This window comes from Microtus pennsylvanicus, chromosome 2 (assembly GCF_037038515.1).
Source record: "Microtus pennsylvanicus isolate mMicPen1 chromosome 2, mMicPen1.hap1, whole genome shotgun sequence".
NCBI classification, from domain to species: Eukaryota; Metazoa; Chordata; class Mammalia; order Rodentia; family Cricetidae; genus Microtus; species Microtus pennsylvanicus.
In genome coordinates, this window is record NC_134580.1 from 105727819 (window position 1) to 105755758 (window position 27940).

Here is a 27940-nt window from a genome sequence, read left to right on the forward strand (position 1 = left end):
AACCCAGCTCTGGCTGGTGGGATACCAACTGTGTCTAATTGCTCCCCAGTGATGGTGACACCACAACCCAGAGCCCTGGAGACAGAATCTCCCTTTCCTGACAAGTAAGACAGAATGGCTGTGTTTCTGCCCTTGGGAACTGTGGTGGTCTGAATAAGAATGAGCCCCATAGGCTCATGTATTTGAAAGCTTGGTCCTCAGTGAAACAGCTAGGTAGGGATTAGGTGTGTGACTTTATTGGAAGAGGTGTGCTTCTAGCAGTGGGCTTGAGGGTTTCAAAGGCCCCTGTCAGGCTCAGGTACTTTCTCTCTCTCTCTCTTTCTCTGTCTCTCTCTCTGTGTCTCTCTCTCTCTCTGTCTTTCTGTCTCTCTGTCTCTGTCTCTCTCTCTCTCTCTCTCTCTGCAACTTGCAGATGAGATGTGAATTCTCAGCTACTTCTTTAGCACAGTGCCTGCTCCCACCACACTCTCTGCCAGGGTGACCATGGGCTCACCCTCTGAAACTGTAAGCAAGCCCCCGATTAGATGCTTCCTTTTATAAGTTCCCTTAGTCATGATGTCTCTTCGCAGCAACAGAACACCATGACAGGGACTTAGCTATGAAGGATTAAAACAACCTCAGGGGTGGTTTTTTTTATTTTGTAATTCTTTACTACCCAGGGGTGGTTTTGATGACACTGTGCGGAGGACTTAAAAAAAAAAAAAAGATGGCTGGGCCAGCTTCCAGCAATGTCATATAAAGGTGAAAGACTCCATACTTCCCAGTATACAAACATCTTTTATTTGTACACTGCCATTCAGTAAATATTCAATAGTGAACATCACAGACAGCTGCCAGGCTACAAAACAAGAGAGAAGTGTTGACTTTTCAAGAAATCAGGGCAATGTAAGTGATTGGTAAACAATAGTGAAGCCAGGTTGCACCCCACCCCCTCCCAACACACCCAAATGGAGAAAAGTTAGATTCAGTTAATTCCCTGTTGGTTATTATTTATTTAGGCAGTCATGGGGCTGTGTCCTGTTGGCCTGTTGGGTGAGGAAACCCAGCCATGCAGGAGCCTTTGGCAAGGGGCTGAGAGACCCTCCCACGTGATGACGCGACAGGGAGCCCCGCGGATTCTGGGGTTTTCACTTGACCTCATACTTTTTCTTCTCACAAGGTGTGTTCTTAGAAAAATGGCCCCCAAACACAGACGCCCTTCCATGATGAATCCTGCAGACTGGCCCCACTCAGAGGGTCTCCAGGAAGAGCTGGGGGTACGTGGAAGTGAGCACAGACCTCCAAATGGGTCCTTTCACAGCCCCCGCTCCAGTACAGCAACTGCTTCTTCCTGCTGTTCCCAGGAGGAGCTGGAAGGTAAATCCATGGTTGCCATGTTCCCATCTCCTTCTCTGAAGTCTTTCCTGAAGGATGAGGAAACTTCTGGTCCTTAGGTTGGTCTTTGAAGCTCCGTGCAGGTACACTGAGCCCAGAAGTTTCTGAAGGACCTGGTTTAGGCATTAACTGGCTATGCCATTCCCATTCTGACTCCCCAGGCCCAACCACTTGTTTCTTCCATAAATACACCCTCTGAGTTGGTTTTATGTACATTTTCTTTGGATCTTTAATGCGGAGGAAGCAGGGGTGGGACGGGAGGAAGAAGGCAGAGGGGGACAGCCGCTCCAGGGTAGCAGCAGTAGCTACAAGGGAGGTCTGCACAAGGGTGCTATGTTAGACCTACAGGCCTTCATGGAGCCTTGCTGATCTTAGGAACTAAGATTGACTATTCCTAAACCTATCGTGGGGAGCACCATTGCCGAGACAAGAGATCCTAAACAGGAGTGATGGCAGAGCTGGTATTTTGACTGGTGAGGGGTTCAAAGTTGTTTTTCTAGAAGAGCTGAATTCACGGTAAGTAACTTCAAGAGGCAGTCATCTTCAAGGCGAAGGGTGGAGGGCGGGGTGGATTTTCAGGGTAGGGGCCAGTCATCATTGGTGGTGGAACAGTTTCCTCATAGTCACCGTGAGGAGTAAGAATGTCCAGAGAGAAAAATGCCGAAGTGGGCCTCCGCACACATTCCAGAAAGACGGTCTGGTGGGTGGTTTGCTGGACTTGTGTTTATCACCCAGATGGCAAATGGCAAGACCTGCTTTGGGGACAGTCGCACACGGCTTCCAAAAAGTGAGTCTCACTGGCTTTGGTTCCTTGGCCCTTCAGTGGTAATAGATGCTGAAGGCATGCAGAATATAGAGCAGGGTGGTGAGGAAGGCGAAGAACTGGAGAAAGACAGGGAGCATTAGAGAGGCCAGCACAGGGCCCACCCCCACCCGGCATTGTGTTCCCTGCACAGCTGAGAGGAGTGAACACTGGGCAGCCACTCCATCCTCTGGGATCCCTCTTTGCATATTGCTAGGGCCTGCATTTTCCATCTGTTCTACCCCGGAACCTCCTCCAGCTGCAACCTGGGCATCTTCACCTGTCCGTACCTCCCTCCCTTCCCCGGGACCTGTGTCTCCCCGAGCCTCTGTGCTCATGCCGCTCCCACAGCGATGCTCACTGGCCCTGAACTCCGCTCGGAACACCTGCCTGCAACTGTCTCGGGTTCTCCTCAAGCTCTTAGTGATTCACTCTACTCTCCTAAAGCCACTAGGTTCAGTCAGCCTAAAGACCTCCATCCTCTCCAGCTACCAGTGAGAAAACTGAGCTCCCTCTCACTCCTTCCATCTAACTGTTATGGCCAAAGCCAGCCTCACAGTCTGCTATCTGACTGGCTCTTGGTACAACCCAACCTCCTTTGTGTCGGCCTCCATCATCCCTCACTAGGACTTCTCAGGTCCTCAGTTCATCTCCTGTCTACTCTGCCTTCTCTGTTCTGTTCCAGCAGAGAAACATGACCATGCCTGAAATTGAGCTTAAAATGACACAGTGGCTTTCCTTAGGTGGAGGCCACTCCAGACTCATTGTCCATCCATCCACCCACCAACCCACTCACCCATCCATCCATCCATCCATCCATCCATCCATCCATCCATCCAACAACAAATGGCTTTGAATCGCCTGCTTCAAGAATATCTATTGCTACCAAGTGAGCAAGACATGAAAAAGTTCTTGCCCTAAGACATACGTGGTGACACATGCCTTTAATGCTGCACCCAGGTGACTAAGTCAAGAGAATGACAAGTTTGAGGCCAGCCTGGCTACACAGGTGAGACACTGTCACAAATATGAAAATGAGTAAATAAATAATGTCTGCCTCATGGAGGCTGCATTTTTCAGCAAGAAGCCAGGTGAGAAGGTTCTCTACAATAGTCAGATGGGGATAAGGTAGGGAGAGTATGGGCGGAGAGAGCAAAGGGGATGCTGGGTAGAGCAGGTCCTCTACAATAGTCAGATGGGGATAAGACAGGGAGAGTATGGGAAGAGAGAGCAAAGGGGATGCTGGGTAGAGCAGGTCCTCTACAATAGGCAGATGGGGTAAGACAGGGAGAGTATGGGACTATGAGTTTAATGAAATCCAAGAGCCTGGACAAAGAGGAAAGGGATCAGGGAGGCTGGAAGGCAGCTGGGAAATGCTGTGGCCTTCCCAGAGGCCCACAGCGTTAGTTTGGTACCCTGTTCTTACTCTGGAGACAGTGCCCCCCCCCAGTGCAGCCTTGGCCTCTGGCATGGCGTGGGAGCCTGTGGAAGCCGAAGGGTGACATGGGTCATGTCTTCTCACACTCAAAGTGGAGTTGACTTTCTGTCACAAGAGGGTATCATTTCATAGTAGAGAAAGAGACAGGTGGGCTCAGAAGCCCGCCTCTTGGGTGCCACCACCTGGGCATCAGGCTTTTTCCACAATTTACTGTGCCCACCTTGCCTTGGCTTCCATTACTTAGCAATGCCATTTCTGTGGACTTCTGTCATTGAAACAAAGGACTAAGAATAGCTGACGGTGCCCAGCAACTCAGACTCAAGCAAGGCCGCTGGACCTCTCAGCAGATGTCAGTAAGAAAAGAGAAATGTGGTTCCGTTTGTTTGGGGGGAAAGAATAAAACTCTGAAGACTGTGGGGAGCAAGGCTGAGTGGGACAAATGCAAGACAAGAGGGGGTCCCTGAAGTTTGGGTGCATGCGCACACATGCACTTCCCCCTCCGCCAGGCTCCTGCAGTTTGACACAGTTGTCCAAAACATGCAGGACAGCGCTGAACTGCACGTAATAAATGCCCTCCATGTGTGCACGTCTATGCCGCTGCCTAGTAGCTGCGCCGCTACTCACCGAAGCTGCAGTGTTGATGTAGTACTCATTTATGCTATAGTGTTCAGACATGATAGTGGCGTGTGCTTGCAGGACGGCAGCACTCATGTACAGGATGCCTGTGGTTCCATGGTACAGACTGTCCTGGAAATGCAGAGCAGAGGCAGGGGTCGATGTTGTTCAAGTGAACACCTTCCCTTTTTCTACACAGCAGGGAAGAAGGGGAGAGAAAAGTAAACCCAATCCCTACTGCCCTTTCTTTGCCAAGTTCCTCCCCCCTCCCAGTGTGTGTGTATGTGTGTGTGTTGGGAGGGCAGAGGATAACTTATAGGAGTTGGTGCTCTCCTTCCACCATGTGAGTTCCAGGGATTGAACACAGGTTGCCAGGCTTGGCAGCAGGCCTTTGCCTGAGCTATCTCCTTAGCCCCTGATTTTAGTTTTGATGCCCTATGCTATGCTGTCAACACAACAGGAATGTCCTGCAGCAACTAAAATGCTCACTAGCTCTTGAGGGAATGCACCTTGGTTAATCTGCATTTTGCAACCTCTAAGGAAGTGTAGGTCACACATGCCATGTCAGAAATTCTGTCCCCAGTGCACATCTCACCGTGGGAGCATCAGGGCAACAGATGTGCCCCACTGCACAGGGCTTTGTAGAGATTCAAACGCAGGTCCTCATGCTTACACTTTACCCACCAAGTCATCTCCCAGCCCAGAATTATTTTTAAGAAACAGGACCTTTTTGTGTTGCCCAGACTAGCCTTGAACACCTAGGTTCAATACAGCCTCCTGCCTAGGCTTTCTGAGTTACTGGGAGACTCTAGGTATATGCTGCCTTTTAGTTGAAGTGTATGAGTGTTTTGTCTACATATGTATCTGCCTATACATATTTCTGTGCACCACATGCATACAGTGTCCATGGAGTTCAGAAAAAGGGTGTCAGATCTCCCTAGACCTAGAGTTACAGATGGTTGTGAGCCTCCATGTGGGTGCTGGGAGCTAAACCTGGGTCCTCTGCAAGAGCAACAAGTACTCTTTACTGCTGAGCTCTCTCTCCAGGTACTATTTTTAACTTCGGGAAGGTGTGTACAATCCTAACAAGGAGAGCAGCGGAGGGAAATACAAGGAAAGATGTACAAATACGTATTCACTTTGGATTAGTAATCAACACACTAAAATCAGCAGCCTTGGTTTCCTAGGGATCTCATCCCAGTGGGGTCTTCTCATCTCAGGCCTTTCACTCTGCCTCCCCCGCCCGGAGAAGCACATTGTCCTTTAGCACTCAGGACACCAGCCCAAGAGGTGCTGTCCCCTGGTTCTTACCAGGACTCTCCAGGACGCAAATCGCTTGTAAAACCCCAACAGGTAGGACAACAGGAACATCAGGGAGATGAGGAACGAGGTGAGTGACACGTACAGCACCCATCCATGCAGCAAGGGTCTCGATACATGCGTGGCAGCCACCAGAGTCCAGACCAAGAACCCAAATACCTGTAAGAGAAAAGCACAGACGTGACTTTGCTTGTGCTTTAGTGAAGAAACACCATGGCCGCGGGAACTCCTTGGAAGAAAACGTTTAATTCAGGGGGCTCACTGACAGTTTAAGAGGTTCAACGAGTTATCATCATGGCGGGGAACATGGCGGCATGCAGCAGAGGAGGTGCTGGAGCTGAGACTGCTACATCTTGCCGGCAACAGGGGATCAACTGACTCACTGGGAGTTATCCTGAGTTTATGAAACCTCAAAGCCTGCCATCACAGTGACACACTTCCCACAGAAGGTGTGGCCCAGATGTGCCCTCTAGCTTCAAGGTCTGGATTAAAGGCGTGTGTCACCTAGCCTCCTCCAACAAGGCCACACCTCCTAATAGTGCCACTCCCTGTGAGTTGATAGGGCCCGAATACATTCAAACTACCACAGTTTGCTTGTGTGTGGGTGGGAGGACTCCCTTGGCAGAGCTTCCCTGGCTGAAAGCTCAGCTCAGGGTCAGAAGGTGGGTCAAGGAGCTTGCTGTCCAGCCTGACAACCAGACTTGGATCTCTGGAACCCACAGAGGGAACCTACTCTTCCAAGTTGTTCCCTGATCTACACATGTGCATGCATGGCATGTGTATTGTATGTGTGCACACAGAGGAACGCTGGCCTCTCTGAATCATGGTCAAGTCCAATCCTGTAAAATTAAGGGTATTAACCAGCCTTGCAATAGGAGAGACCCCCAGTCAAGTTTGGTCACCTCTTTTAGCCTAAGCAGTAAGGGTAATTTTTAAGACCATCTGAACAAGTTGTTAATGCTTAAAATGGACTTTTCACATGAAAAAAATTACATTTTTTTTCTTGAGAAATCCATGGCTCAGTGACTCAGAGCTGACCAGAATAAGTTGTGACTGCATCTTTTAAGGGACTTAAATGGGTAGGAGAGATGGATCAGAGGGTAACAGCCCTGACTGCTCTTCCTTCCATAAGCCCAGATTTGAGTCCTAGCACTCACATGGTGGCTCACTATTTGTAACTCCAGTTGCAGGGGATCTGACACCCTCTTCTGGACTCCTTGGACACCAGAAAGGCATGTGACACACAGACACACTGGCAGGCAAAACACCCCCACTTATAAATAAGAGAACCTGGAGTCCTTAGCAAGCCTTGTCCTCTTGGCCAACCCCATGCCACCCTGTGACATGCTCCTGTCACTTGCTTCTTCTCCTGCCCCACTGAGGGCTTTCCTGGCCTGTGAGCAGCTGGTTGAGGCTCGTCAGGCGATAGTGGCTAATGTTCTGGGATCAGTTGCCAGTGTTCAGTGTAATTCCAGTTTAATAGCCTCTATCTCTGCCCAGGCATTTGCTGTTCCCTTGTCAGTCACACCTCCCTCTTCTCTCTTCAAGGGTCTCCTTTGATCTAAGTTGCACTCAGCTGTGATGGGTGATCCCGGGCTGTGGTGGGTGATCCCGGGATGTGATGGGTGATCCCGGGCTGTGATGAGTGATCCGGGCTGTGATGGGTGATCCTGGCTGTGATGGGTGATCCTGGGCAGTGGTGGGTGATCCGGGCTGTGGTGGGTGATCCGGGCTGTGGTGGGTGATCCCGGGCTGTGATGGGTGATCTGGGCTGTGGTTGAAGAGCCAAGGCTGTGATGGGTGATCCCGGGCTGTGGTAGTTGATCCCAGGCTGTGATGGGTGATCCCGGGCTGTGATGGGTGATCCTGGGCTGTGGTGGGTGATCCGGGCTGTGGTGGGTGATCCCGGGCTGTGATGGGTGATCTGGGCTGTGGTTGAAGAGCCAAGGCTGTGATGGGTGATCCCGGGCTGTGATGGGTGATCCCGGGCTGTGATGGGTGATCCCGGGCTGTGATGGGTGATCCCGGGCTGTGACGGGAGAGCCAGGGCTGTGATTGGAGAGCCAGGGCTGTGGTGGAGAGGGGCAGGGTTGGAGATAAATGTTCAACAAATATAAGGTTCACTTGAGAGCCTGGAGGGAAAGAGTCCACAAGGGAATTACATGATTTTGTTGGTTTATCTCATTTTCTGAGCAGGTCTCCCTGCAGGTCGCTCTGTGGCAGGCACTGAAACACCCTTGGCTCTCCAGCTCCTCACTTTCATTAAAATGGCATCATTTTTAAAAAAGAAATAATTGATGATGTTATGTTATATACCTTTTTAAAAAGACTCATTTATTTTTGTTTTACATATATGGGTAGGGGTTTTTATTTGTTTTATTAGACAGGGTTTTCTTGTGTAACAGCCCTAGCTGTCCTGGAACTCACTCTGTAGACCAGGCTGGCCTCAAACTCACAGAAATTCACCTGCCTCTGCCTCCGGAGTGCTGGGATTAAAGACATGCGCTACAACCATGCAGCGGGACTCATGCTGTTCTATCCTTGCCTGTGGAGCCACTCACAGATAATGGTTGCTGCAGGGAAGGTGCTGGCATTTTCATCAATGGTGTGGCCCATGTTCTGGTAAATAATCCTCCTGTCCGTGCCTCTGTAAGCCACTCTAATTAAACTCAATTAGTGACCAAAAACTAAAAATAAAGTGTAGAAGTGTTACTGGTTGGGAATGGCCTGTAGGAGTGGAGGGAACAGACCACAGGGCAATGGGGGTGGATGTGATCAGAACACACTGCATATGAGAATGACATTTTTCTATAATTTTAAATTGAATTGAAGAGGCCCACTAGTTCCAGGGACAACTTTCCCCACCTCAAACAACCAATGTGCAGGCGAGGTCTTGGAAGTTCTGCGCTGGATCTGGACATGTCTATGGTGAACAGTACTGACTTGTCCTAGGGAAAGGGGATCTGGGGCCAGAGGTCTGTTCTATGCCCCTACTCCCCCCGACATGCACACACCCATTGATGAAACCAAAGCACTTGTCAAATGTCCTTCCCGACAACCTGAGAAGGTGCACAACGGAGCTGAAATCTGAGCAACACCCAGACCGTACTAGCTGTTAGTGGGATTGCCGTGTGGGGCTGTAAAACCAGCCTGTACACCTGGACACACATGAGCCCTTAGGGGGCAGCGAGGGTTTGTGTTACTGACTATAATCCCAGGAAAAGGCCTGGAACAAAGCATCTATAAGGGTGAGGAGTGTTGGGGTACACTGTCTGAATGAATCTATAAGGAAAGCACCCCCATCTCACATCCAGCAGGAACTTCACAATTTGTAAAAATCTATCCACTCAAACGGTCTCATCCATTGTGCCCACCTGTGTCAGGCTCACCGTCAGCCAGGCTGTCTCTGTCCCTTTGCCCCCATTGGAGCTGAAAAGGACTCCCCAACACTGTGGGTCCATTGTTTGTCCTTGTGAAGTTAGTCACCATCACTGTCCCTCATGAGAGGGCTGAGGTATCACAAGCAGTATGGAGTGTAGCCTGGACATGAAGAGGACATTTGTGCGACTGTCCTCCGAACCAGATGTCACGCTGGGGGCAGGGGAGCTAGATGTTCCTAGAAAGTGCCAGAGGTCGGTTGGCTAGCGTCACAGCCAGAGCCCTGGTACAGTTAACCTCAGTGGACTCTCAAGCCTGCAGAACCAAGGGGCCCATTTGGACCTTCATCGTCTGGTTTCCAGCCAAGGAAACTCTGACACCAGTCGAGGACCTCTGCGCTTGGGGAATCTACCCAGATTACAGGGAATTTTTTTTTTTTGAAATAGCCCTGTTGTAAAATTGTTTTGCAGAGGAATGTCATTTGGTTTTTACTTCCACACCCCTCTGCCTTCTAAGCAGCAGATGGGATCAGGCCCAGAGACCAACTCTAGGTGGGTTAAAGCCCAGTGGTGTTTGGTGTCTCAGCTCTACCCTAAGAAGTCTGGCAGGGAAACTTGACCTTTCGACTCCTATTTAAAAGCTCATATTTACCTTACAGATTCTGCTGGTCGCCTACGCCACTCTCCTGTTTTAGCCCCCATTTTATATTTCCCAAGAGCAGGGCATATTTTTAGCTGGTGTGGTCTGCTCCCCTCCACCCGGAAGGATATTATATTGCAGTTAGACATTTAGAGTAAGTGTGCCTCAAGGAAAACCCTGGCAGGGTCTTTTTGTATTGAAGAAAATGCACACTTCTCATAGATGCCCTTCCCAAGGGACTAAGCTCAAAAGCTCATGCCTTTAATTCCAGTGCTCAGGAGGCAGAGACAAATGGATCTCTTTGAGTATGAGACCAGACTGTTCCAGGAGGGCTAGAGCTGTATACTAAGACTCTATCTCAAAATAAATAAATAAATAAATAAATAAATAAATAAATAAATAAATAAATAAAACAGAGTTGAACCAAAGGCTTGGTCATGAATCTTAGGGGTATAACTCTGTTGCTAGGTGCTGGTAAGATGGTTTGAGGTTAGGAATACACTTTGCTCTTGCCGAGGACCTGAGTTCAATTGGACCATGTTGGGTAGCTCATACTTTTGTTACTCTGGTGCTAGGGGCATCCAACACCTCTGGCCTCTGTGGATATTCATGAGCTTGTACCTACCATCTACATATACACATTGGGGGATGCCGAGGAGCGGGTGAGGTTAAGGTGTTGAGCCTAGGCATCGTATCATTAGATAGTGAGAAACCCCTAGAGGCTCGTGGGCTCAGACCAAACATGAGACCCTTTAAGCTTCTACTGGATGAAATAACTGCAAATATTAGCATAAGTTAAGTTGGAATATAAGAATACAAGAGTTCAAAATAATAGGATTTTTGGTTTGTTTGTTTTGCTTTTTTGGGGGGGGTGGGGATAGGGTTTCTCTGTGTAACAACCCTTGCTGTTCTGGAACTCACTGTGTAGACCAGGCTGGCTTCGAACTCAGAGATCCTCCAGCCTCTGCCTCCTGCGTACTGAAATTAAAGGCATGCACCATCATGCCCAGCTTCAAAAGAATATTTAAATAAACAAGCAAACAGACAAACAACTGTGTCACTTTTGAAACATCTTTGCTGTCTTTGAAAACAATGTAATGAATTAAAAGAATCTACAATAAGACACAGTGGTAAAGAACTTCTAATATACGTGCGCGGGTTGGGTGGGGGCTGGGGTGTGGGTTTTGCCTGGCATCATCTATGCCCTGGATTCAGTTCCCAATACTGGAAAAACAAAACAGAAAACAATAAAATCAAAACAGAAACCCAGAGAAGGTTGGCACAGCATAGGGCAGGGCTCTGAGTCCTGTGAGTTCCTGAAACTCTCTGTGGACTACGAGACAGCTCAGCAATCTGAGCCCTGGGGATGCTGCCCGACGTGGCCCGTGGCCAGGGAAGCTGCACTGTTGGACATTCTCCAGATGATACGACTGAAACTGAAACCCTCTGCCAGTTTTGATTGTTTCCACTTTGCCCCATACAGATCTGCACATCACACATCTGGGTTTGTATCCCAGCTCTACCAGGGGATTCTGTAAGTCACCTGTGCCTCTGCATCCATGAGAGGAGGGGGGTCTCTCTGGTCCCTGCTAGGAGGGCACTTAGATAAAGTTAACTAGTCTCGCTTTGGCTCTTGGGGAGTCAGATAACCATTAGCCCAGGCAACTGTAACCACTTGAAAGGGCACAAGAGGACCAGAGGAATGTTGTGTGGAAGAGAACCAGAAGAGCGGTGCCCTAGCTGGTCTTTTTGAGGAGTGGGAAGTTTGCAACCAAGGGTGGGGATGGGGATGGGAAATGGGAGGCTGGAAAGCTGGATGAGGGCAATATTATTTGGGGGGTATAGACCCTTTTCACAGAACAGACGAAAGCCTTTGAAGATGCACTTATATACACACGTGAACACACACAAAAATTTTTTTTGTCTACAAATTTAAGAGACTCACAGGCCACTCCCCACATGTCCACCTGTAACCTGTAAAAGTCCATGTTAAATACCTGATTTTTTTTATTTGGTTTGTCAACTTTCTGTTTATTTGTTTTGTTTTTGAGACAGGTTCTCACTATGTAGCCCTAGCTGTCCTGGAACTTGCTATGTAGACCAGGCTGGCCTTGGGTTCACAGAGCTCCACCTGCCTCTGCCAAGGGCTGGAATTGAAGACCTGTGCCACCACAACTGGCAAATGTCTGTGTTAGTAGCCATGCTGCTATTTTGGAAACACTGATCAACACATTAAATTAAGTTGCTCCGCTCGGTAACTTCACTTTTCAAAATTCTCCTACACGTGGCATGCGTGAACAAAATGAAGAATAGACACGGTTGCTTCTTGCATCTTGGTTAAACACAGAAAAGATAGGTTTGACCCAAATGCTCATCTAGAGGATGCCAATTAAATCAGCTATGCCTGCCAGGGTGGGGCCCTCTGCGGCCTTCAGACAGAAGTGTTTACTTCCAGAATGGAACAAGACCTAGCAGACAGCAGCATGCCCAGCAGGCTCGGACTTATGTGCAATGAGAAGAAAAAGGATGGAGTATTTCTGGATAGAGATTCTGTCTCAGCTTCGGGGAGACCTGGTTGGCTCACCCTCTCACCACAACCAGCAGGGGACAGAGTCCTCGCTATGAGAATGTGGCCATGTTTAAAGTGATCCAGAACATTTTAGTATGTGTTATTTAACAGATAAAAAATTAAAAGAACAAGAAGAAAGCAAGTAGGTTGCATGAGGGAGGGTCCTAAGGCATCTCGGATGAGACCTGCCTTCCCAGGCAATGTAGCGGGAGTGAGTGGTGTTGACAAGGGCCAGTCTCCTTAGAGGTTCAGAGAAGGACTCTCCCTGAGTGACGAGGGCCCCAGGGGGTGGCAGGGATACGCAGCTGTCAGATCTGCACAGGGCGGGGTTCCAAGTCAGGGCGGCTTCAGTGTGCAGCAGAAAAAGAGCTGAGAACGGGAGGCACGCAGAAGGCAGAGACACTGGTAGCAGGTTTCTCTGCATAGCTGGGTGGCATTTCAGCAGGGCAGGTCTCACTCCGTGCCAGTACCACATTCCTCTCTTTCCTACCTGTCTTAGCTTTCATGACAGATCCCTCCCTTACTTGGTTCTTAGGTGACAACAGGGGACCATGAATTCCCATGAACTGAGAGGAAAAAGCTGAATCAAATGTTGGACAAGGTTCCCATAACTACTGACAGCACAGGAGGAGTGGCTCCCACAAAGGACTCAGGCAGGTGTCGTCCACAGTGGGAACCCCAACAGCCTGAAGGCTCCCTGTGGCACTGTGATGCCTCAGGATGAAGACAACTCTTGTCCCTTGAGTGAGACTTTGCACACTTGTACACTTTGTGCAACCATTGCCGCAGTCCGGCTCCTGATCACAAAGCTCTAACCTCCTGCTTCCTCCTTGGCCAGCTCCAGCAGCTTCCACTCTGCACCACGCACCTGACAACTCCAGGTACTTTAGACAGAAGAAGTCTTGCAGAATTTCTCTTCTGTGACTGGCTGATTTCACTTAGCATATTTCTTTCGGACTTCGTGTTTAGCATGCACCAGCATTTCCCAGTGCTTTAAGGCAGAGTAATGCTCCTTTGAATAAAATAGTTCCTGCCTACAGTTCGAAGCTTACTATTTCTCAACTTTACTCCATGCAAATGTGACAAGCATCTGGTAGAACCTTTCAGTTTTGTAGTGACAGAACTCCCCAGCCTAGCGCTCTCTGATAAGACGGCTCCTCTGTCTTCTTCTCAGGCAGCAAGCGAGCCAAGGCTTCCGGACGGCCAGGAGTTCACGGATGGAAACCAGGGACACTCAACAGTGGACCTGTGCTGTTAAGTTAGAAAGTGCTGAAGGTGGCGTATACTTTGTGCATTTTCAGTCTAAGTCAGTGCTCATCAGTGTAAAACTCCCTCGTGAGCAAAGAGGCATCGGATTGCTCTTTGCTTATCCTCTCATCCATGCGGGTTGCTTCTACCTCTTGGCTGTTGGGAGTAAGCCTGCTACACACAAGGGTGTGCCACTATTCCTTCAGGGGAAGAATGAGATGCCATTGGCCCTGGGCTGTGTCAAGCTCTCATCAGTTGGTGCCCTTGCAAATGACCTGGAGAGCGGCGATCCATCAAACAGGCATTCTTGTCGCTGTGGACATTGCTTGAGGGTTTGTGACATCCAAGCAAAATGCCTCAACTCTAGGGAGATTTTAATGAAAGCAAACAGCAAGAATTGCCGTGAAAGGATGAGATTTTAAGCTGTCTGTAAAACCGGTGAGCAGTAAAGGAATTTTTCATCATGTCTTCTTCCTTCCCTGGCACAGTTTTCATGAACACAGCCTTTCCAGTGCTGGAGCAGGAGCCCAGGACTTTGCGCATGCCAGGCTGCACTCTATTACCAAGCTATGTACCCAGCCCACCCCCAATGAAAAAGATTTACTTTATTTTTTAATTGTGTGCATGTGGGGGCATAATGTCCACATGTGAGTTCAGTACCTGATGAATCCAAAAGACGAGAACTGCCCTGGGGCTGGAGTTACAGCAGTGTGAGCTCCCCAGCGTGTGTCCTGGGGAGAGAATGCCAGTCCTCTGCAAGAGCAACCCGGGTTCTTACCTGCTGAGCCATCCCTTCAGACCGCTGATCGCAGCGACTGCCAAGCCTGGCGCCTAGTCAGGGAGCAGCATCACAAGCAATGCCAGGCTCCCCAACTTTCAGCAGTACCCTCTCCACTGGAGTTTTCCTTCTTCCCTTCCTTCCTTCCTTCCTTCCTTCCTTCCTTCCTTCCTTCCTTCCTTCCTTCCTTCCTTCCTTCCTTCCTTCCTTCCTTCCTTCCTTCTTCCTGCCTTCCTGCCTTCCTGCCTTCCTGCCTTCCTTTTTTTTCTTTTTTTAATTTTGGGTTTTTTGAGACAGGAGTTCTCTTTGTAGCCCTGGCTATCCTGGGACTTGCTCTGTAGAACAAGCTCACCTCAGACTCAGAGATCTGAATGCCTCTGCCTCCAGAGTCCTGGGATTAAAGCGTGCGCCACCACATCCAGCTCCACTGGAGTTTTCAAATGTGGACCCTTTGAAGGTTACGACTTCATGTTAGTGGTTCGTTTTCCAGCATGGAGAAATCAAAGAGACCAGACTGGAAAGTATGACAGCGCAATGTCCAAAGAAAGGGAAATACTGTTTCCTGAGTCTTTTGTTTCAACACACACACACACACACACACACACACCCCTACACACTCCAGTTGCCATGGAGTCTCTTTCTGTAAAGCGCAGTCAGTTGTGGAAGACCATCCTCTGGAGCGTCTCCCTGACTCTCAGCCAAGGGCTTTTGCAGTATCCTGCCCTAGCAGGCCTACCCTGGATGGCTCAGCCACACAGCAGGAAGTCTTGGGTAAGGACTTCGAGGTCAGGGGTGTGAGAGTGGAGAGGTTAATGGGAGGAAATACTGGGACCTGGGTGACAAAAGTAAGCCACCCACAGGGTGGTAAAGAGAACCCCAGCTGAGGGAAAGCCAGAGCCACGGGAGGAGCCCTGGAGGGTGTCCTTTCTACAGGTGTCACAGAATGTGACGGGAAGCAAAGACAAAGGAATCACAGCCAAGACAGAAGAGCGACAACCTGCAGCAGGGAAGAGACTTCTGCGGGCATGTCTGAAGCCCCATCAGTGCGTAGGAAGCTAGGATTTTATTCAGAGGACTCACATGTCTTCATGGGAAGTGGGTCCATTTCCGAGCATGCTCAATTTAAGGTCATAAACGAAAAAGCAAAGAGTAGACACATTCGGGGGTGGTGTTTAACTCCAAATCTCAGAAAGCATAGCAAAGATTAAAGTGATGGACAGGAATGTCTCTGAGCATGCTCAGTTAACGCCAGAAAGTTTTAGCTGAAAAATAAACAATACTTTGAAGGTGTTTTAACAGAGGCGCCTGACTTGCTTAGTCACTAACACAAGGACTGCACGCAAAGCAGACTCCCACGGATCGGCCTTGGTGGAGGGAGAGGCCCACAGGCAGCACTAGCTTTATTACCAGAGGAGCTGGGTGTTTCTGGGCAGGCCTTGCTCACCGCAGGCCTCTGTGGATAGTTCTAAGACATTTGTTCCCACAAGGTACTGTGTATATAGCCTAACGCCCCGGCTAGGCTTTCTGAAGCCTGTGGTCAGACAGCCATATTTCCTTTATCTCAGGAGGAAAACAGTTCTAAGAGGCCAAGGAACTTCCCCAATGACCTCCGTCAGGACCCCAAAACAACAATCATTGTACGACACTTCCAGGCTCAATAAATACACACAAGACTCTTACAAATTCTGAGTCATTCTGCCTTGACTCATAGCGAGAGTATTTTTCTCTTTGTGGCTTTAAGGTTAGCAGGAAATTGCTTGCCCAACCTGCCCAGTCCTTCAGTGAGGCCATTTCTTCTTCTGGCCTCTCCAGATAGTGTGGACGGGAGCCCCATGGGCCTCTGCTCCTGACAGAATAGTCACATAGGGCACGGTAAGGGCTCTCCAGACCTGGCTGCCAGCCCAGGAAACCTGGAGCAAACTGGCCCACACTTCCTCCCTGCTCTGGGAGCTTCCTGCTCCAGGGCCACACCCTCTCATTCAGACCCAGACTGACCCGAGTTTTATTGATCAAATTGCACAGATTTACAATGTAACATAAAATAGAATGATAAAAACATTCTTATCTACCCAAAGGCTAAAGGCACTTTCTTTCATAATTATTCAAAATAAATTAAAAATAAGATACTGGATGTTAAAGAGGGCTTTTCTTTTCTTCTCTATGTGTGGATTTTAAGAAGTTAAACTTGTCCCTCATTTAGGGTTTTGTCACCCCCCAGGCTCCACACTTACGCTGGTTCCTTCTCGCTCTAGGACTAATTTCACGTCTCTTTATAAGTTCTTAGGAAACCCTGGGCTGTGCTGTCGGCACCCACCATCTCTGGGAACCCCGACATCCTTTGTGACAGTTACTCCTTTCTTTCACTCCATCAGGTACTGGGTCCCCAAGTGCTCCCACGATGCACCCCCCAAGACCGTCTCAGCTCGGCTGCCACCAGACCTTAGAAGGCAGGGACCAGACTGATGTCACCTCTCCAGAAAGCCAGCCTATCAGGCCCCAACAAACCTCTTTTACTGCTACCCCTACTTGGTCTCTCTCCTCTGCTTGCTATCAAGACCCTGAGTTTCTGAGGCAGGACTGGGCCCTGAAGCCTTCACGTCCCCAGCATCAGGCTCAAAGTCCAGAGAGAAGCAGTCCCAAGCGGAGATGGCCACCTTGAGCAAGACAGGTCTCCAGGCACGCTAGCTAGACAATGCCGCCTGATACCCTCTGGGCCTGCCACTGTGGCCCAGCTGTGACCTGGCACTTCTTCCAGGAGCCTTGGTCAACTGATGGCACTAGACATTTATTTCATCGTTGCCCACTTTCTGCTCTGCTCCTTCCCAGATCCCTGATATTCTTTAGGGAATGGTTTGGGATTCCGTTTGGCTTTTCATTACCCACCTGCTTCTTCCTTGGCCCCACATCCTTCCCCATCCTAGGTGACCCAAAGCCCTGGCATCAAATTGTGCTATTAAAGATGATGGCATTTAAATAATTCGCTTGGGCAGAGAGGGCATCTAGACAGGCAGGGCTTGAGGGCTATAAACGCTGCAGAGGCAGAATCAAAAGGGAAAGCATAGAAAACCCACCCACGGCAGGAGTTTAGACGGGCTTGTCTAAAATAGATCAGAGCACTCTAGGCCAGTGGTTCTCAACCTTCTTAATGCTGTGGCCCTTTAGTACAGTTCTTCGTGTTGTGGTGACCCCCAACCATAAATTATTTTCATTGTTACTTCATAACTGCAGTTTTGCTATTGTCATGAATCGCAGTATAAATGTCTGTGGTTTTTGATGGTCTTAGACGATCCCTACGTTTCTCCCACAGGTTGAGAACCTGGACTGTAGAGTTTAGAGCCTAAGACCTCAGGATGGAAAGACCTTGAGGCTCCACTCTGGGGGTCTATCTGGTATTTTGTAGGTGTGGCTGTGGCCAGGCAGTGGGAAATAGGACTCCCAATGGAGAAGGCCCAAGGGGATGCAGTTGCAAGGGTGGCTGGCAGGGATGGAGGATGAAAAGGAAGACTAGCAGAGACCAGAGTGTAGCTGGAGGCAAAGGCCAAAGATCTCGGGCTCCTCCTTAATCTAGCCTATTTCCTCCTTTCACAAATCTGGACAACTCTCTAGAAACTCTCCTGACTCTCCCAGCTCTACCGTAACTGGGAAAAAGTCATGTAAGTGAACTGAGTGCCCAGGCTAGCTCTTTTTAGTTTCTTTGTGTAGCCTTGGCTGTCCTGGAACTCACTCTGAAGAGCACAGGCTGGCTGCAAACTCTTGGAGATCTGCCTGCCTCTGTCTCCTGAGTGCTGGGATTAAAGATGTGCGCCACCACTGTCCGGCTAGGGTTGTTCGCAAGTAATACTTTTTCAAAGAGGAACTCCAGATTCTCCAGGCCCCAGATTATTTCCTTCAAGGTGGATATTTGCATTAAATAGTTCTAACCTGCTGGCCTTCCAGAACTGTCCACAGCTGTCTGACTTACCGCTAATTTAGAGAAAGTTGCCAGTGTTTTAGTTGGATTGTGTGGCCTAGAAGTTTCCAAAAGGTAGGGAAGGTGGTGGGATGCAAAAATGGAACAGGTTGCTTCCTAATGTGCCTCTGTTCGGTTCCTGCTCCTTCATCTTCCTTGGGGCACAGACTTCCTGTGGCATTTTTGCCAAGTTCTGGTGGGGGAGTTGGAGGGAGACTGATGAGTGAGTTCTTTCTGTGGCTTTTCCCAGTCTTTCCCTTTCTTTCCAGCAGCAGCTGACTTCACCCCTAGGATCCGATGGGCCCTGCCTGGGTGCAGACTGTTTCAGCAGAGCCCCTCTGGGCAGCGACGACGTGTGAGCATCACAAGTCAAAGGCTCCTTTCAGATTTAAAGCACCTACTGCTGTTCCCCTTTTGTTCACCTAATCTAGAGGGGGCAGCGGCTTCCTCCTGGATTGCTTAACCGTGGGGTGCTCTTGGTGAGTGTGTGTCTGTGAGGTATGCACACATGTTTGTATTGTGCTGTGTGTGTGTGTGTGTGTGTGTGTGTGCGCGCGCGCGCGCACACACACATGCTCTTGTATGTGCCCATTTGGAAGCTAGATGTTTCTCACTGGGACATCTTCCTCAATGGTTTCTTTACTTTTTTCAGATAGTCTCTCCCTGGTCCTGTAGCCCGCTCCTCAGGTTATACTAGCTGGCCAGTGAGCCCCCAGATCTGCCCCTCAGTGCGGGGGGGGGGGGGAGTTACGGGTGCCGCTCAACTTTTGCCTGAGTGCTGAGGATCTGATGGATCTGAACTTGGATCTTCATGCTTTCCCCAATGAACACTTTGCCTCAGGTTCCCTTTTTGTTTCTAGCCACTGTAGAATAGAACCTGGATCTCAAGCTGAGGTCACAGGAGAAGTGACAAAGTCAGACTGTGAGGAACAGGCTTCATTTTCACTATTCGCATGAACCAGGGCCACTGGAAGGGGAGCAGGGGACATCCAGGGACAAAACAAACAAACGAACAAAAACCCCAACTTCTAAGGAAAGCCTAGAATTCCTTCTTGCAGATCCCTTGGTCACTTTCAGTCCTGGCAGGGTTGGCTCTAGCTGGGCTCTTTACAATTTCAAACAATCTCTTAAATGTTGCAAAATGGAGGTGGCGGTGTAGGGGAGCAGATTGGAGTCAAGGTGAAACCAGGAATTTGGGGTGACACATAACGATGGGGTGGGGTAGGATAGAATGAACTTCTTGAGGCATCTCAGTGTTTCCTCCCCACCAACAAGGAGCTGAGACACACACAGGAAGGAGAAAATCCGGCATCAAACAGCGGGCTCAGGCCTCCTCCCCTTTTAACTAGCTGGATTTCTAAGAATTTTCTCACCCACTGCTTTTTAATTAGGCAAAAATCTAATTAAAGAGTCAACTAATGAGAAGGGTAAAGTTCAGGTGACCTCCTCAGACTCTGAGTCATAAAGCCCTCCCCAGGGACAGCCACTGGGGCCAGCTCTCAGCTTCCACCTTTCAGCTTGCCAAATAGCTCGGGAGTCAACTGATACCACCCAGGCCTTGATATGATGGGTCCTCTGCTCCCAAAGACACCGGCTCTGCAGAGAGAGGCAGGGCTGGCTGCCATTCCCACCCCAGGCTCAGCCCCAGTGCTGGCAGAATCCAGTGCCCACACTCTGCATGCCATGGGAAAATAAGTGGAGGTCTGTTCTCATCTTAAAACCTACTGAGTTCCTTGCCCTCTGAGATTTTTTTTCCTTTTCTTTTGTATTTTTTGGTTTTTTGGAGACAGGGTTTTTTTGTATAGCCTTAACTGTCCTAGAACTCACTCTGTAAAATAGGCTGGCCTTAAACTCATGGAGATCCGCCTGCCTCTGTCTTCCGAGTGCTGGGAAAAAAGGCATATACCACCACTGCCCAACTAAGGTTGTTTTCAAGCAGTACTTTCAAATAGGAAATCTAGAGTCTCCACTAACGGAGCAAAACCTCAGCTATGTTAAAGTTTCATGCCATGCTAGTAAGGAAGTGAAAATAAAAAACAAACATTTTCCAGCTTTTTCCAAGCCTGCACTCCGTCAGGGCGAGCCATGTTCAGCTCGAGCGCCAAGATTGTCTAGCTTCTCTCAGGTGCTGCTCAGGGCGCAGCTGCGGGAACTCAACAGCACCGCAGCCAAGGAAATGGAAGTTGGTGGTGGCCGGAAAGCCATCATAATTTTTGTACCAGTTCCTCGGCTGAAATCCTTCCAGAAAATCCAAGTCCGGCTGGTTTGTGAATTGGAGAAAAAGTTTAGTGGGAAGCATGTAGTCTTCACTACTCAAAGGAGAATTCTGCCCAAGCCAACTCGGAAAAGCCGTATGAAAAATAAGCAAAAACACCCCGGAAGCCGCACTCTGACTGCAGTGCGTGATGCCATCTTTGAGGACTTGGTCTTCCCAAGTGAAATTGTGGGTAAGAGGATCCGTGTGAAACCGGAGGGCAGCCAGCTTATTTCATTTAGACAAAGCACAGCAGAACAACGTGGAACACAAGGTCGAAGCTTTTTCTGGTGTGTATGAGAAGCTCACGGACAAAGATGCTAATTTTGAATTCCCAGAGTTTCAGTTGTAAAGAAAATGACTAAATAAAGTGCCATTCATATTAAATTGGGTGCGTAATCCCAGCCCCTGGCGTCCATCCCCCACTCTGGCCTGGGAGTTGCATTGGTCTGGACTCCAAATCCCAGCATGCCAGGTCCTGACCCCTCCCACAGGGTATTTAGGTGGACTCCCAGAGGAGGAACTCGTGGTTCCAGGTTTGCATGTGCTCCCCACTTTCCTGTCTCCCGGCCATGCGCTAGCCATCCGAGAATGCTGTAGTTAATAAAACGATGGGCATTTTAATTTGGTTTGATCTGACCAAATTGGATTTCTTTGTGCGGGCAGAGCCACCCATTTTAGGATTTTTTTTCCTAACAATTCATAGTAAAACAAAATAAAAATAAAAACAAAAACAAGAAAAAAGCATTTTCCAGTCACCCTGGAAAACAATTTGTTGGTCTCTTAATAGTAACAAGCAGATACCCACTCTTCTACCTAGCAAGCTACAAATAGGACTTTAGAAGTGAAAAATGTACTCTAACAAAAGCCTGCACATGAATAGTTATTAAAATAAAATATTAAATAAAAGAATAAAATAAATAAATAAATACTATATATAATACATACAGGCAATAAATACACCAACAATGTCTAGTTCATTTGACAAATTCAGAGAAAATGCTCCATTTCTGTCCTATCTTGGTGAGTCTAAACTTTTGTACCTAATTTACTTTCTATCATAACTTGCTTTTTGCATCTGGTAAATAAAAAAAAACTGTAACTATCCAGTCTTCAACTCCCTCAGAGACCCAAGAAGGAAAAAACAACAAAAGCCAACAGCAGCTCTATTTGAAACTGCCAAGAACTAGAAACATTCAACAGAGGTGGATTAGATTACGGTGATTCCTTGTCATGGAATATTACTCAGCAATGAAAAGGGACAAGCTGAATACAGACAACTCAGGTGGACATCGAGGACATTCTATTTCACGGAACAAGTGAGTCTCAAAAGGTCATATACTGTTCAATTACATTTATTTATACAACTTGATAGAGCACTGACTACAAACAGTTTTTGGGAGTCCTTAAATTTCTGTGGATTTTACTGATTTAACTTCAGTAAATTTCCTCTGGTTGCCTTCTGAAAATGTTGATACCTTTAAACCCAAAGCCATTGCCTTTGCTATGACACACAAGATGTAAATCTACTCCAGCTGCTTTACAGGTACCTGCATGTTCCTGGAAAAGAGTGTTAAGTCCAACCCTCAGGGGTCCCTCCTGATAAGCCAGCCCCATGTGCCATCTTCGAGGACACCAACCAGGTGAAAGGCAGGTTGATTTTACCCACATGCCCACTCATAAGAACTCCGTTATCCCCTAACTCTTGTGGATGCTTTTACAGGGGAGATAGAGGCATTTCCCATCTCCAGAGAAACAGCAGATGTGGTGGCTCAGGTATTCCTGAGGAACACATCATCCCTCAATTTGACATGCCTTCCCCCAAGCTCCTGGGACATCAGAGCTGGTACCTCCTCTCCAGGCTGAGGAGGGCACCTATCTAGCAACTGGGACCTGGTTTTCCAAGTTGTCCCAATGAAGGGCATCTCTGCCTTCATGTTTTGTTCATTCACCCCAGTTTCTTTTGTACAACCAAGGAAAATCTCTCTCATTCTTTCTGACAGTCATCTCTCTCCCCATGGCTAGCCCTGTTCATAGGCCTGTGTTAATAATCTATTTTTTTTCTCCTAGAAACTTGCCTCCTCTGCTCCTTCAAGGAACAGATGCCTGAGGTCTCCAGGATGGCAGCTAACTGAATGCTTCTTCATCCATACTTCCCGCTGAGAATAAATTCATGGATTCTTGACTCCTGACTCCCCCTCCCCATGTTGTCCTATGCACACACAGAGGAAGTAGCCAGACTTGAACCAGTGCCCATATACCCAAGGAGTCTGGGATGTCAAGGTGGAAAGGTGGAAACCCCGCCTTGGCCCCATGTCTTTCTCTTTCTAGATCCCATCCCTGAGAAAGCCTACCAAGAAGCGGCTCCTCCCTGGAAGGTATTTAAGGCCCCCTCCTGGGAGCAGCCCTGAGGTTCCCCTCTTCCCCTGGGACCACCCGTGAATGCTTTGCTCAGATTAAAACTTGGACTTTAATTTAGTTTGATTGGCTTATTGCATCATGGAGTTACCCACTACTGGGGGATATTTTTAATTATAATAACTTTCTTATATTATAACTAAAATATTATCTTGTGGATGTGTTTATTTCTAACAGACTACTTGGAATAGTGAGGAGGAACATGGGATGGGTTGGGGAACCCTAGAGAGTAGCAAAAGGGGGCTTTTTGGTGTGATGAGACAGCTCTAAACCTCGGTTGTTCTCAGACAATCTATGCGGGTAAACTGGAGATCTGTCTTGTCAACCTCAGTTAACAATTCTAGTTAAGAAAGACTGGGTCACTGGGGAGCTGCAGGGACTTCGGGTTTCTATAGAACCATCATTATCACAGAATTAAAGGTTTAAAGTGTGAATTTTAGTGCTGAAATTGGGAAACAGACCATCTTAGGCAAAGGTCTTTAGAGTAGGCTCGTGGAAGACTAAGCTACCCTAACCTGTCATCTTCAAGAGCCACAAAGAGCCAGAAGTTGTACCTCCTCGACAGCCAGGGTGGCTCATTGCCAGCAGGAAAGACCCCAGCTTGTCCAATTTGATCTGACAATGAATCTGCCCACTGGCTCCATGTAGTGCACCAAAGGCAAGGACTGGTGGTTGGAGGAGCCATTGTGTGATGTCACCCCAAGCTACCCCACTACAGAATCACTGCACCCTAGTTCTTGGGTACTGTTGTCTGTGCTCTGCAAAGGTATCCTGGCCTCCCTGCTTTCCAATCCATTCTATAGACTTTGTCTCAGACCAGAATACTAAGCAAGGGTCAGGAGTACTTGGAGCCATGGTGCTGCAATGGATAGCGGAGGAGAAATACATCAGACCACCCAAGTCAAAGAAGGGCCTGAGCCAGACTGGTTCGGCACACATACATGTCTTCCCACCCAGCTTCTGTTCATGGGATCAAAACTTGATCCTCTCCTGCACCTCGTCCCTTCCCTCCCCATCTTCCACCCAGACACACGTTATTCTGAAGTCCTTGATCATAGCCGGTGCAAGTAGCATGTACAGAATGATGCACTCAACACACACACACACACACTACAATGCACGCACACACATTCACACTACCACACATTCACACACACAGATGCTACACTTGCTCTATCTGTGAACATGTACATCATACAGGTTTCACACATTTCTGTATTTTCCAAGTTATCAACAATGAATGAGAATGACTTAACTAAATGAAGAATAATTAAATTAAAATTAGAGCTACCAACTATGTTCATAGCAGCTTTGTTTGTCATAGCCAGAATCTGGAAACAACCTAAATGCCCCTTGATCGAAGAATGGATAAGAAAAATGTGGTACATTTACACAATGGAGTACTACATAGCAGAAAAAAATAACGACAGCTTGAATTTTGCAGAAAAATGGATGGAACTAGAAAACATTATTTTGAGTGGGGTAACTCAGACACAGAAAGACAATTATCACATGTACTCACTCATAGGTGGTTTTTAAACATAAAGCATAGAAAGCCAGCCTACAAACCACAATCCCAGAGAATTTAGACAACAATGTGGACACTAAAAGAGACTTACATAGATATAATCTACACGGGAAGTAGAAAGTAGAAAAAGACAAGATCTTCTGAGTAAATTGGGAGCATGGGGACCTTGGGGGAAGATAGAAGGGGAAAGGGGAGAGGCAGGGAGGGGAGCAGAGAAAAATGTAGAGCTCAATAAATATCAATTTAAAAATGTACAAAATTAAAAAAAGTAAAATTGGAGCTACAGTGAGGAAACATGGGACAAGGCTGCTTGGAAGGGTCCTGTCTACAATGGACCAGTGCCTTCTCTGTACCACCAAGATGAAGGTGGGGGAGCTGCGCTAGACTGAAGGGACAAGGCTGCTTGGAAGGGTCCTGTCCACAGCGGACCAGTGCCTTCTCTGTACCACCAAGATGAAGGTGGAGGAGCTGCGCTAGACTGAAGGGACAAGGCGGCTTGGAAGGGTCCTGTCCACAATGGACCAGTGCCTTCTCTGTACCACCAAGATGAAGGTGGGAGAGCTGCGCTAGACTGAAGGGACAAGGCTGCTTGGAAGGGTCCTGTCCACAATGGACCAGTGCCTTCTCTGTACCACCAAGATGAAGGTGGGGGAGCTGCGCTAGACTGAAGGGACAAGGCTGCTTGGAAGGGTCCTGTCCACAATGGACCAGTGCCTTCTCTGTACCACCAAGATGAAGGTGGGGGAGCTGCGCTAGACTGAAGGGACAAGGCTGCTTGGAAGGGTCCTGTCCACAACGGACCAGTGCCTTCTCTATACCACCAAGATGAAGGTGGAGGAGCTGCGCTAGACTGAAGGAGAAAGGACAAGCCAGCACCACCAGGAGGTTTAACCTGGCTCCTGGGCCAGAGAACGGACATCAGTGGGGAAATGAGCAAATATGACGTTAGCAGAGTGCTAATGCTAACTTCCTGGCTTGGGGAGACCTGTGGGGTTCTGAGTGAGACAGACTTCCTGTACTGTGACTGTGTCTTTAGGAGAAATTCGAAATTATTTTGAAATAAGTCAAGAAAATCAAGCCAGTGACAATGCTCTCTTTCCCCTCAGAAGTCCTATGATGGTACTCTCCCATGACTCCGGCTGCAGGAGGAGGACAGGTGAGGACATCTGCCAGCCCCTCTAGTGCCAGCTCTCTACCTGGCTGCCTTCCTGCCTTAGCCCTCCAGCCTTCTGCCAGTGGCAACTCCCAGTGACAGGCTCGGGCCCCTCCCTGACCTGGGACAGACCCTCTTCTTGGGGCTTCCACGTTCTGACTGCACAGGACACAGTCCCAAGCCTCTCTCCAGCCACACAAGCCCCTGGGAGGTAGCCACCCTTCCGACATTGACGTGCGTGACTAAAAGCATATGCTCAATAAAAAGTGGCAGAGACAGCCTCCATCCTGTCATCCATGTGGCTGTTCCAAAGTAAGGGCCACACCCAGGGCCTGGCACACAGAACTCAGGATGTGACCAGCCTGGCAGGATGCCCACGTTTGTGGGGGATTGGAAGAAACCTACCTATTAGGTGGAGTCTCTGCCAAAGCCGCCCACCTATGGGACCCTGGCCTCCCCTTTCTTGATTGACAAGAATGGCAGTTGTTTAACCAATTTGCCTAAAGTTCACTCAGTCGGTCCCAACCTTCTGCTCGGACCAGAAGGATGGAAAAGGTTGGCCACGGGCGCCCATTTTATGTAAACCGTCTTGCTCTGAGTTTTCCTCCAGGCCCAGAGGCAGCACTGTCAACTTCAGAGCTAGGAAGAAAAATTCACCCACAGGAAGCTTCGGGGAAGAGAGATGACAGCAGGAGCAGAGGGAACCTGTTTTCCACAGAATGCATCGCTGAGCCCAGGCAGGGAATAACGCCCAGTTCTGCCCTGCGTGCGTGCGTGCGTCCCAGAGTCGGTGACCTGGGCGTTTCAGGAGATTGTTTTATGGGCAATGCTGTCATGAACTCCTCCGATTGCTTAGCACACGTAAATCAAAGTTCAAGGTCAGCTGATGGGATTTGAGAAAATCCTGGGAGAACTTCTTTCAGAAGGCCCTTTAGAAAGTCCACTGGTTCTTTGAACTTTAGGGAAGTACAAACAGCTAAGGGGAAAGAAACCAGGTAATAGACTATTCCGAAGGGGCTGGGTAGTCTGGAAGGTGGTTGCACCCACCAAAGACCCCTGGGGGTGGTTCGTCATCCATTGGGAAGGAGAAAAATTCTCTCAAGACCGACGCAGCCTGGGGGTCAGGAGGACAGTAAGGAAAGTGGGCCCCGGTAGCTAGCTGCCTTTCCCCCATCCCGGGAGGCAGTGGTGGCGGTCCGACAGTCGCTTTCGCGCAGGAGTGATTCCCAGCCCGCTCCGCCCCTCCCTCCCCGCTGGTGGCGGCACTCACCAGCTCCGGTAGGAAGAAGGCAAAGGGGATGGTGAGGAGCACGGCAACGACCCCCGAGGGCACGGCGGGCGGAGCGTAGGTGGTGGCCTGTGAGTCCGGCGAAGCCATGCTGACACCAGTGCCGGCACCCTTACCCTTGCTCCGCAGCACTCGCCCGCGCCCGCAGCTGTTCGAGTATCACCTCCCGCCCGTCAGACACACCCATCGGACGAGGGACGTCGCCTGGGAGGGGAAAAGAAAGGTTCCAGAAGAGCAGGTCCTTCTGTGCTCTGTGGCCAGCCTGCCGGGAGAGGGAACAGGACCAGCCTTGCCGAGGCACTTTTCTAGACTTTCCCTCCTAAAGAACTTTTGAATCCTGGAGATGAGTGACAGCCATGCCCCTGCTGTTCTCTACGCTCAGAGTGCAAGCAGGGTTTCCTGTTTTGCTAAGACAAAGACAATTTGTTGAGGATCCACTCTGTGTAGCCACCCACAGACACCTCTGGAGCACAGATAGTCCACCGCGTGGCTATGTTATACTTTTCCAAGAAAGGAGACCGGGCAGGAAAGAGGTGCAGACAAGTTCACAGTGGTCACTCAGATTGCCTTTCCCCCTCCTCAGGGACTTGGTGTTGCCCCCATCTGAATCCCTCCCTCTTTGGGGTCCTACTCTTGCTGTCTTCCTAGTGGAGCGAGGACCCAGGGTTGGGCCAGAGGATCCCTTCCCTATAGAGCCAGGCACTGACTGCCTTGCTGTGCCTCTACTCTCAAAGCTGTTCCTTTCCCAAGTAAGCCAGGTCTGGAGACTGGGCCACTTTCTTCTTTACAGCCCAACCCACTAACCTTCATTTTTCCACCGCCCTGAGGAAAGGTTTGGTGCCCCAGAGTCTTCTCCCTTCCTTCCTTGGCTCCAGCAGGCCAGCTGGAAAGCTTCCCCGGGGCAGAGGAGAGGATGCCCAGGAGAGTTGTCCTGAGGACTGGGGTGATGGGATATCCTTCACAAGAAGCCTGTGTCTTGTTTCTTAGCAACAAAAGCAGATTCCAGGGCCTGTCCTGGGCAAGATGGGAGGAGTAGCCAGTCAGTTCTGCCTGGCCTGGGCACAGCCAGGGGGGTTTGGGTAAAGGAAGCACAAAGCCACGACCGTGCAAGGACAACCAACAGGCTCCCCAGTGAACCTCAAGCCTGCCTGTCCCCAATTCTTTCCATGTCCTAGAGCTTACAGTCCGC

The 27940-nt window shown here is 49.1% G+C and overlaps 1 protein-coding gene and 1 pseudogene across 1 annotated transcript; one reads left to right on the forward strand and one right to left on the reverse strand.

Moving 5' to 3' along the window:
• Window positions 1-627: 627 nt before the first annotated feature.
• LOC142843945 (MAL-like protein) lies at window positions 628-26945 on the reverse strand. Its single transcript, XM_075962098.1, has 4 exons — window positions 26734-26945; window positions 5541-5708; window positions 4239-4361; window positions 628-2256 (listed from the first exon to the last, which is right to left on the reverse strand). Exons 1-4 carry the CDS (start codon window positions 26839-26841, stop codon window positions 2194-2196), a joined length of 462 nt encoding a protein of 153 aa, XP_075818213.1. The 5' UTR covers window positions 26842-26945; the 3' UTR covers window positions 628-2193.
• Window positions 19322-20716, forward strand: LOC142845230 (small ribosomal subunit protein eS7-like; annotated as a pseudogene).
• Window positions 26946-27940: the final 995 nt, after the last annotated feature.